The 11,494-nt window shown below is 37.4% G+C and overlaps 1 protein-coding gene across 1 annotated transcript in view; it reads left to right on the forward strand.

Moving 5' to 3' along the window:
- Positions 1-5,123, forward strand: part of LOC145263250 (uncharacterized) — a 30,229-nt gene extending 25,106 nt beyond the window's left edge. Inside the window, exon 2 of the mRNA XM_080120332.1 lies at positions 3,093-5,123. Coding sequence (XP_079976458.1) covers positions 3,198-3,983 — 786 coding nt within the window. The 5' untranslated portion in view covers positions 3,093-3,197 and the 3' untranslated portion in view covers positions 3,984-5,123. The remainder of the gene's footprint in view (positions 1-3,092) is intronic.
- The last annotated feature ends 6,371 nt before the right edge of the window (positions 5,124-11,494 follow it).

Here is an 11,494-nt window from a genome sequence, read left to right on the forward strand (position 1 = left end):
TAGCAAAATTTTGTCACCAACTTGTGTGGGGGAAATTGGAATGCAGGACTTAGGTCTAATGGTAAACTTAAGGAAGATTTTTAAGTCATTAACAAATTACAATTTATTTCCCTTAGAAATATGCTAAAACTAATAAAAAAAAGATGACACTAAGTACCATTCATGACAATTATTTTATTATGTTACTGTGAAGATACACAATGTCTCCAACATCCATTGTGTAGTTGGCCTATGTAAGCTAATAGAAACCTTAGAGTCCTCACTATTTGCATTGGGTTGCAATATTACTCTTTTATCAAATGCATATCAATGAAGTGAATGCGTTCACTGGTAATCTGGTCCCAGAAATACAGAATCTCTCTGAGGACAATCAAGTGATCCAAGCTTACTGTTTAGCGCACAGAAAGCTATAGAAAGGAAGACGCTAGAGACCAGTCAACCAGTTGGATTCATCTTATTGAGCTCTCTATAGACAGCTTTGTATACGACAGAGGAACTGTTGTGTTTTTGGCTACTCTATCTCTTTTGAGATGCAGTGAATGAGCTGGAATCTATAATTTTCTGATTGCATGTAGCTGGCCGTAGGTGGATTATTGATGCATCTTTTCAATTGCATCTCATAATGTCTCCCTTTGCTCATCAGATACAAAGAGTGTGATAGTGTATGAACTGGCAGACTTCTCTAAGACAGAAATAAGTTTTGTGTTCATTTTAATGACATCTGCATTTAACCTAAGCACAAGCCCTTTTAGGTGGTCTTCACTGGATGAAAGTATGGTTCCGATATGAGAAATTATCAAGTATATCAGTTGGTGACATGTGGATACAATCCAGTTTATGTTTTCAGCCAGGCCCAAGAAAACCTGAGATGATTTTGTCAGGCCGATGTTAATTGTGGCCTCAAACTAGCATGATGAGCTGTTATCCCTAGGGAAAATGCATTGGATAATGTGGTGTTGACGCGTTGGAATCCAATCTTTTCTAACAGGTATAACATGTCATAAAAATGAATGCCCATGCAGGGAGTAATTTTTTTCTGGGAGATATTTAAAAGGAGTAGTGTAGGCATCTGGTATCCCAGAAGCTGATGTTGTAATATTCGTAAGTACAGTCTGACAGAGATTTTGTGATTTTAATGTTTGTTGTGTTTTCCTCTTGTAATTATTATGGAGTGAATTCTTAATTCACGTAAACCTCATTTCCTAAATCCTTGAGTAGGCAAGACCCGCACAGCCTTTCCTTTGTATTATTTCAGCTGTCATCCAGTTTTCTTAAGCTAATTTTTTATCCTTCTTGGGATTTTCAATTTCTACATTTCTAATACGTTCTAAGTCCAACAGCAGCTGGCTTAAAACACTCTAATCAGATTCATTGTTGTCTATCATTATAAACGAAAATTTTGAATACACGCCTCGAAAATTCTTACTTGCTTATGACATTGTTTCCTTCTTTTATTACTTCTATAAATGCCATAATTATAAAGCTTTGCATTTATTATGATCCATAACAATGCAAAGCTTTAGAATTTGGTTATTATTCATATCAATCTTTAACTTTGATTAAAACATACTTTATCATTAGGAATAATTTTTTCTCTCATTTACATCGTGTCAATTTTGCACTATGATAAAGCTTTTATAGTTATAAAACATAGTAACAGCATTTATATACAAGTAAAAATCTGTTCCATTATTGATAAATAAATAGCCCATTTTCTGTTCCATTATTGATAATAAATAGCGCATTTTCTGTTCCATTATTGATAAATAAATAGCCCATTTTCTGTAAAAAATATTTTAAAATAGCACTACTAAATTGAATGGCTGAGGTGCAAATTTGTCAATATGATTTTAATTTTATCTTATGAAGGTTTGATATTTTGTAGAAAATGAATAGTTAAAGTATAAACATGCATTTTATTTATATTAAATACTTTTTAAATGTCTACTCATGCAAAAGTGACTTTTATTCATTACCATTGTTTTATAGTAAATTTCTAGAAATTATAATTTGATTGTTTTTGTTTTACAGCATATCAACCCATTTTCAAGTTAATATCGAATCTAATGCTTTTTAAGACAAATTTTTAAATAGAATAATTTGTTTCAAATTTGGTTTTATTTAACCCATATGTAGGACCCTATGAGGTACTTCCATTCTGGGTCAGAGTGGACCTGGGAGCAATGGTAATTAAAGGTGGCTCCACACTCCCCAAAACACGCGAGTTGGGGCCTCACAATCGGATAGGACCTCCAGAAATTATCACTCACTCATTAGTTTTAATCAATCAATTTTATTACTTAAAAGAATTGTGGCAAGTTATCTTAAATCATGCACGATAAGAAAAATCTTATAAAATACTTCAGTTTTCATTAGTTTAAATATTTATTTCTTCACTATAAAATTCTGCCTTATATAAAAATAGAATCGTATTTAAAGATGTAACTTTGGTTGGTAAAAGCATTTTAGTGAAACTGATATTCAGAAAGAATTGTTTCCTGCCTTATAAAATGAAGTCATTAGATTAATTGTTAGAATTTGTATATTGTTTCGCTACTTATACAAATAAATTGTGTTACTGTCTATAGCAGTGATTGACAATCTAGTTTTGTCCCAAATGTTATGTAGTGTCATGTATGAAAATCAAGCATCTGAATGTGATTTAGCAAATACAATGTCATTTTATATTATTTACTCCCTTGTTCAATAAATTCTTAAAAGTGTCTGTCTCCCTCTAGCTTTCTCCTTTTCATCAGTCAATACCTGAGTCAATGCCCAAATGCAATACTCCCACTAACATGAAAACTGAGATACTACCTTCATCTTCCCTCTGGCACCGTCTGTCCCAATTACATTTTAAAATGACAAATGAGTACTTGCATTAGAAGAGGTAGAAAAAAATGACCTTCTTCCTCGGTAAAAATGTGTAAAGATTATTGTATTGTGTAAATGAATTACTTTTCAAATATGTTAATTAAATGTATTTATATATAAAGCAAAATTAAGTTAATAAGTGTATTTTTATGAATATTTGCATTCATTGTATTATTTAAGATTTAATATATTTAATGATATATTTTCTTTATTCACAGATAACAGTTATATTGGAAATTAAATGATTTCACTACTATTGGGAAAATGTAATTATCAGAAAAGAGTGGATCAGTATTTTGCTCTGGTCTTTTTAAAGAATTGACATGGAAACAAATTCAAAATGGAAACCATATTCATGTGAAGTTTGCACAGTATCATTTACAAACAGTGCAGACTTACAAAGACATGTGCGAACACATACTGGAGAGAAACCATATTCTTGTCAAATATGCAAAACGTCATTTTCAGAGAATTCCAAATTAAAGAAACATTTTCGAAAACACACAGGAGAGAAACCTTATTCATGTGAAATATGTCAAACTTCATTTTCTGACAATTCTAATTTAAAAAAACACATGCGGAAGCACACAGGAGAAAAACCTTATTCATGTGAAGAATGTGGTTCTTCATTTTCAAGCAATTCCGATTTAAAGCGACATATCAGAACTCATACGGGAGAAAAACCTTTTTCATGTAGGTTATGCGAATCGGCTTTTTCAGAGAACTCAAAATTAAAGAAACACATGCGGACACACACTGGTGAGAAACCATATCCATGTGAAATTTGTGGATCTGCATTTACTGAGAATTGTTACCTTCGAGTTCATATGCGAACGCACACAGGAGAAAAACCTTATTCTTGTCAGATTTGTGAATCTGCATTCACAGAACATTACAAACTGAAGAAACACATGCGAACACACACTGGAGAGAAACCTTATTCATGTGAAATATGTGACGCTGCATTTTCTGGCAGTTCGATTTTAAAAGTTCACATGCGAACACACACTGGAGAAAAACCTTATTCTTGTAACGTGTGTGGATCTTCATTTTCAGAGAATGCTACTTTAAAAAAGCACATGCGAACACACTCGAGGGAGAAACGTTAATTTTTTCGAAGGTGTAAATTTGAATTATTCTTTCAAAATATGGATGCAAATATTGGAGGTAAATTTTATTCTGAAAATATGTGAATCTGTTTTAAAAGACAATTTTTCGTTTAACGCACATATGTGGAAAGAATGATGAGAAATCTTATTCTTGTAAAATATATTACATTTTTCAAGAAACTCTTTCTATCAACATAATAGAGGACTTAATCTGTTCAGTTATATAAAAACACCGGAGAAAAATCTCAAATTATGTAGAGTCACATTTTTACATTTGTTCAATTAAGTACTTCACATACAAAATATATAGGAAATTTGTAATTATGTAAAATAATAATATAGTTGAATTTGTAGAAAACTGAGCTTGAAACAGTACATGGAAAAGACAGATAAAATTTGAGAAAAGTTAAATGCCTACCAAATACTATCCTCAATATCTTCAGTCTCTGTACAGAATTATAGCAGATCGATCTTACATGGAGATATTTTACCCTACAAGTAAACTTTAACCAAATATTCAAAATAACCATATTCGAGACTGAAATAAGGTCTTTTCAGCATTGTCACACACTGTTTTACAGTAAGAATGGGGCAGCTTCTCTCAGTGATGTAAACTCTAGTACCAACACTAAGCGGGATACACCCTTGGTCCATATTAATTGTTGCCGTGAAATTCTGCACGACTAAGAAAATATAACAATAAAAATGAAAGTGAAAAATTAATGTTTCTGACTCAACGTTTCCAAGTTAAATGGTAATTCATGGGATATCTCTATATGGTTAAATTCACCTTCCGCATCCCCGTGTTTTACAAAGCCATTTAGTGAAAATAACGTCAGACTAATTTTTAGCTACGGATGACCAAAACTCTATAGAGTGCACTTTTTTAAAAATGCCAGTATAAAAATAGAAGTTTTATTCAAAAAGTTTTTATTTGAACTTTTATAAGAAAAGTATAACCTTTATAATAATACTGTTTATGGACTGTTTTTATAATAAAAATTGACTGTTTTTTTATATAAACATGCTGGTCAATAAAATAGAACAGCATGTTTTTTAGCGCTAAATTCTTATTGAGGACGATCTGTGAGATGTAATTGGTTTTATAATATCCCTATCATGCTAAACTAACTGGAATAGTTGTTTTACGGCAGAATATTTTTTTCATATCAATTGTAATGTCAGTTTTTGAATATTTCGTGTTTCAAAATAATAGAACAAGGCAGGTAACCAAACAAAATAGTTTTTTTTATTAACATAAATACAAATAAAATTAATCAATATTTAATAGCAGCACCTTTTGCTTTGATAACAGCATCAATTCGCCGGGGCATGGAATCAACAAGCTGCTCGTAATCGTGTGTAGACACTGAATCCCATGTGTTCTGGATTGGGATCTTCATGGCTGCAAGGGTAGAAGGTTTTTCTTTGCGAAGCTTCATCTTTATCTGATCCCACAAGGCTTCAATAACGTTCAAATCTGGCGAGTTCACCGGCCATTCAAGAAGAGAGATCAATCGTTCTCGGGGCCAGGAAACGTGGTGTTGGCAGAGTGCGCCGGTGCCAGTCATGTTTAAAAATGGTGTCTTTAGCCTCCCTGTCAAACTGGTTATCCAACACTGGTAGTAAATTAGCTTCCAGGATATCTTGGTACACTTTTGCGTTTACAGTTCCTGATAAAGCATAAATTACCAACACCTTTAGCACTCATACATCCCCAAACTATGCAAGACTGTGGGAACCTCACAGACTTCTTAATGCATTCTTGGTTATTTCGTTCCGTGGTTCTTCGCCAAACACATGGCTCTTGGTCGCCGAAGGAGATACAAAATCGAGACTCATCTGAAATGTAACTGCTCATCAAACCTGGACTACAGACGAATAGTGGCGTGTGATCTTTTCAGAAGAATCTCGATTTTTCATCTCCTTCAGCGACCAAGAGCCACATGTTTGGCAAAGAACCATGGAACGGTATAACCAAGAATGCATTAAGAAGTCTGTGAAGTTTCCGCAGTCTTGCATGGCTTGGGGCTGTATGAGTGCTAAAGGTGTTGGTAATTCATGCTCCATCAAAGGAACTGTTAATGAAAAAGTGTACCAAGATATCCTGGAAGCTAATTTACTGCCAGTGTTGGATAACCAGTTTGACGGGGAGGCTACAGACATCATTTTTCAACATGACTTGGCACCGGTGTACTCTGCCAACACCACGTCTTCCTGGCTCCAAAAACGATCGATCCCTGTTCTTGAATGGCCGGCGTACTCGCCTGATTTGAACGTTATTGAAGCCTTGTGGGACCAGATAAAAAGAAGCTCTGCAAAGAAAAAAACTACTAACCTTGCACATGGGATTCAGTGTCTACACAGGATTGTGAGAAGCTTGTTGATTCCATGCCCCGGCGAATTGATGCTGATATCAAGGCAAAAGGTGCTGCTACTAATTTGTTTGCATTTATGTTACTAACAAAAACTATTTTGTTTACTTACCTGCCTTGTTCTATTATTTTGAAACACGAAATATTCAAAAACTGACATTACAATTGATATGAAAAAAACATTCTGTCGTAAAACAACTATTTCAGTTAGTTTAGCATGTTCGAACATGTTTTTTCCTCACATATACACACCTACATGTACATACGCACGTACGTACACACATGCATGCATATACACATCCTCATGCATACACTCACATTCACGTGTATACACACACACGATAACGTACACACATGTATGCACACCAGGGAAACGTCACTTCCCCTGAAAGGAATTCTAAACATGCGCAGTCAGAACACTCACTCTAATACAAAAGTCAACAACACCATTCAACTTCTTCTTTTCTTCCCTTTTTCGGCGTCCATAGCTCTTGGCTTAAAGACTTTTCCACGTGGACGACTTTTATCATGAAAGCATGGTTTTGCTGAGGCCAACACTCCCTTTCTATTTCCCTTTCTACATGCGGACGGCCATTTCTCATCCTCAACTTCATTCCTTTCTTTTCCACGCATGTAGTCGTCAACGACTGAATGAACACGTTTTCACCTAAACCCTTTATTTTCTACAGAAAATAACCGACATGTTTGTTTTATCCAGCAATTGAATTTTTGTTTCCTTCATTCTATTCGTTTCATTATTTTCTTTTGTAGCGAGTTAGGATATTTATATTCTGGTTCACAACAAGAATGATAGGGATATTTTAGCACCACTTGCATCTCACAGATCATCCTTAATAAGAATTTAGCGCTAAAAAACATGATGTTCTATTTTTTTTTTTTTTTTGACCAGCACGTTTATATTTCTTAACTGTTTTCCCCCCAATAATATGTCTATGAACTCTTTATTTTTTTTTTTAATTCATTTACTGTATTTTTTTATAATAAAAATATATTATGGACTTTTTTTATATTTATGAACTGATTTTCCCCAATAATATGTTTATGAACTGTTTTTTATGAAACAAAAATAGAACTTTTATAATGAAAAAAATATTAGGAACTGTTTTCCAAACAAAATGAAACTAACTTTATTTTTATTATTACCAGAAAAGATTATTTCCCCTGTTGTTATTTTATTAAAAACGAGTTACTATTTCGTTATCTTTCTTACTAAAATGTTTTATCCTTCTTACTAAAATAAACTTGTTAATTCTTCTATTTGAATAAAATTCAGTGAAAATTGTCATAATATAGGCTAAGAGACTATTAGTCGCCTAGAGTTATGCCCCTTGGCCCGTGACGTATGAATCTCGTCCGCCATTGTTTCTCAGTGCAACGTTTACTACTAGACAATAAAGAACGCATTTTACACCACCTTCGAGTCTGTTTATCAATGCTTCCAAAGTATGTATTATCACGACATGGTGTCTGAAGTGGGATCCTCTAAAGAATCAAAGGAATAGTAACAATATTACCCTAAAAAAAAAAAAAAAAAAAAAAAAACGAACATTTTCGGGATCTAAAAAAAAATTAATACAAAACACACGTGGTGTCGGTATTTTTCTCGCAATCGACGATGAATACATATTCGCAACTACCACCTCCAACAATCGATTGGAACACTTCAAATTTGGCCAAATCAATGGACCGATTTATCAGGCAAGTTCATTTATATTTCGACGGCCCAATGAAAGACGTAGATTCAGACACAAAGTTAAATTACTTGCTAATATGGTCTGGTATCGAGGGCCAGGAAATAAGTGACACTTTTCCCTTTCGACAGGGAGAAGAAAGGACATTGGATAAATATATCCAATTTTTTAAGGAATATGCGAATCCGCGATCGAACTTTCGTGTAGCTAGACACAACCTACTAAAATGTAAACAAAACGCGGATGAATCGGCACACGCATTTCTAAGTCGGCTGCGTCAGACAGCCAAACAGTGTGAATACGGTCGGACGGTGGAAGAGACCATTGTGTTGGACCTATTCATATTCGGTATTTATTTACAGTCTGCACAAAAGTCCCTAATAAGAGAAGGAAGCGATCTCACGATCGAGAAAGCACTCGGAATCGTCGAGACAGAAGAAGCCACGTGTAAACAAATGGAAGCATTACGTACAACAGCAGTAGAAGACAGCTCTACACTCGCAGTTAGAGCCAGACAGCCCAGTGGACCTACCACATGTGGTAATTGTGGCACAAAACACCATCAATATAAATGTCCAGCTAAAGGCAAATACTGCCTAAAATGCAATAAAAAGGGACACTTTGCTAAAGTTTGCCACTCTAAAATGGGAGACGAGGGGCACACACGCAGACAGTCATTCCAGCCACAGAGGAAATATAATAAGAATAAAATCCACATGGCAGCAGCACATATGGGTAGCAACGACGACAGTTCCACAGAGGAGCTGTACTTTCACACAGTAAAGGAATTACCGTTAGCGACCACAGAAGCTTTCACAAAACTGAAGATAGGCAACAGCAAAGCCCAAATAGAGGTTGACGCGAAAATCGACACAGGTGCAATGAGCAACCTGTTACCTAAACAGGTATTCAAGGAACTGAAAGGAGTACCACTGGAAAAATCAGCTATAAGGCTAATTGCGTTTGGAGGCTCAACGATAGACCAAGAAGGGACCTGTCGTTTAGGGGTCAGATCCCGCGACAAGTTCGTTAAAGCGACCTTTCACGTGGTGAAATCAAGAGACCCTATACTAATAGGACTCCAAACATCAAGAGAATTAGGGCTAGTCACCCTTAACTTGGCTATAAAAACGGACACAACTCATGTGACGGACAAAGCATCCCGGCCTACTCCCCCGCACGACATGAAACCGGTCCCCGTGCAGGAACCATGTACGATGGGAAACCTTGGAGAAAGGAGGAAAATCATTGAGGAATTTCCAGACGTATTCGACTCCATTGGTTGTCTGCCAGGTGAACACACCATCCATTTAAACCCCGAAGTACCACCAGTTGTCCACCCACCACGTCGAGTCCCAATATCCCTAAAAGGAAAGTTGAAATTGGAGTTGGACTCCTTAGAGGCCCAGGGAATAATTTCCCCTGTAAAGGACCCGACGCCCTGGGTAAACTCATTCGTCTGTACCACTAAAAGGAACGGATCGGTCAGGCTATGCCTCGACCCCCGAGACTTAAATAAAGCAGTGCACAGACCACACTATGCGACTCCGACATTCGAAGACATCACTGCGGAACTAGACAACGCTAGATGGTTCACAAAAGTCGATATCAAGTCCGGCTACTGGCATTTGAAACTGGACGAAAAGTCGAGACGTCTCACAACATTCATTACCCCACATGGCAGATACATGTACAACAGGTACCCCATGGGAGTCAAATCTGCCCAAGATGAGTTCCAAAGAGCCATGCAGGAAAACTTCGGAGACCTCGAAAATGTCCTATCCATATGCGACGACATAGTAGTGTACGCATTCGAGGAAGACGGCAGTGACCATGACAAGGCACTGAGGCAGCTAATGTTTAGAGCAAGGGAAAGAAACTGCAGGTTTAATTCAGAGAAATTTGTGGTAAAAACCTCCGAAATCCCTTTCTACGGCCACATAATCTCAAGAGACGGTGTCAAGCCAGATCCCCGGAAAATAGAGGCGATCACACAGATGCAACCCCCCGAGGATGCAAAGCAGCTCACCAGCTTCCTAGGCCTGGTGAACTACTTGAACAAATTCTCTCCACGACTCGCGACACTGACAAAACCCCTACGTGAGTTAACATCGAAGAAGAATGACTTCACATGGTCTTCACAGGAGCAACAGGCATTCGAAGAAATCAAAAAAGAGATCGGAAATCATACGACACTCTGATACTTCGACCCTAAAGAACCAATAGTGCTACAGGTAGATGCGTCTTCAATGGGTATAGGCGCGGCTCTGCTACAAAACGACAGACCAGTAGCATTCGCGAGCAAAGCACTTTCCGGACCAGAAACACGCTACTCAAACATAGAGAGGGAGATGTTGGCTATCGTCTTTGGCCTGGAGAAATTTCACAGTTACGTTTGGGGCCACAAAACGACAATTCATACGGATCACAAGCCATTGGAGTCGATAGCATTGAAAAATCTAGCACAAGCACCCCCAAGACTGGCTAGAATGTTATTGAAGGTCGAGGGATATGATTTTACTGTAAAATATACCCCAGGAAAAACAGTTCCAATTGCAGACTGCTTGTCACGAGTAGCACCCAGACCCAGTGGGCACATTGAAGGGATCGATCTCAACGTCCATAGCATGATCTCATACCTCAACTTTGCGCCGACGAGAGTTGAAGATATAAGAGTGGAAACATCCCAGGATCCACTCCTAAAGCAACTTGTAAGCATGGTATTGACCGGCTGGCCTTCCAACCGGGCTGACTGCCCAGGAATTCTCCTGCCATTCTGGAATTTCAGAGATGAGATTGGGGTCCAGGATGGAATTCTACTCAAGAGCCAGAGAATCATTATCCCAGCCTCGTTGCAAAGAGGCATACTGGAAGAGCTGCATGCTTCACACCAAGGAGTAGAGAGAACTAGGTTACGAGCGCGTTCAGCGGTGTACTGGATAGGGTTAAATAAGGACATAGAAGATATAGTCCGAGAGTGCCACACATGCCAGAAATACCAAGCCAGTATCCCGCCCGAATCAATACTCCAGCACGAAACCCCTACGTACCCCTGGCAGTACGTCAGCACAGACTTGTTCACATTGGCAGGGAAAGAATATCTGCTTGTGGCAGATCAGTACAGCCGAAACCCCTTCGTACGACGCCTTCCGTCCGCCTCATCAATATCCGTTATTAGAAGTATTAAGACGATATTTGAGGAACAAGGAGTGCCGGAAATCTTGTACTCGGACAATGGTCCACAATTTACAAGTAAAGATTTCAAGGATTTCGCCAGGACGTACAGCTTCCAACACAGGACATCGTCCCCACATTACCCCAAGTCTAACGGATTCGCCGAAAGAATGGTGGGAACATGCAAGAAAATTTTGACGAAGGCAGGGGAAACTGGTCAAGACAGCTACCTAGCAATGATGGCTTACAG

This window comes from Euprymna scolopes, chromosome 38 (genome assembly GCF_053919585.1).
Source record: "Euprymna scolopes isolate OS-2025 chromosome 38, ASM5391958v1, whole genome shotgun sequence".
In the NCBI taxonomy this organism is placed as follows: domain Eukaryota; kingdom Metazoa; phylum Mollusca; class Cephalopoda; order Sepiida; family Sepiolidae; genus Euprymna; species Euprymna scolopes.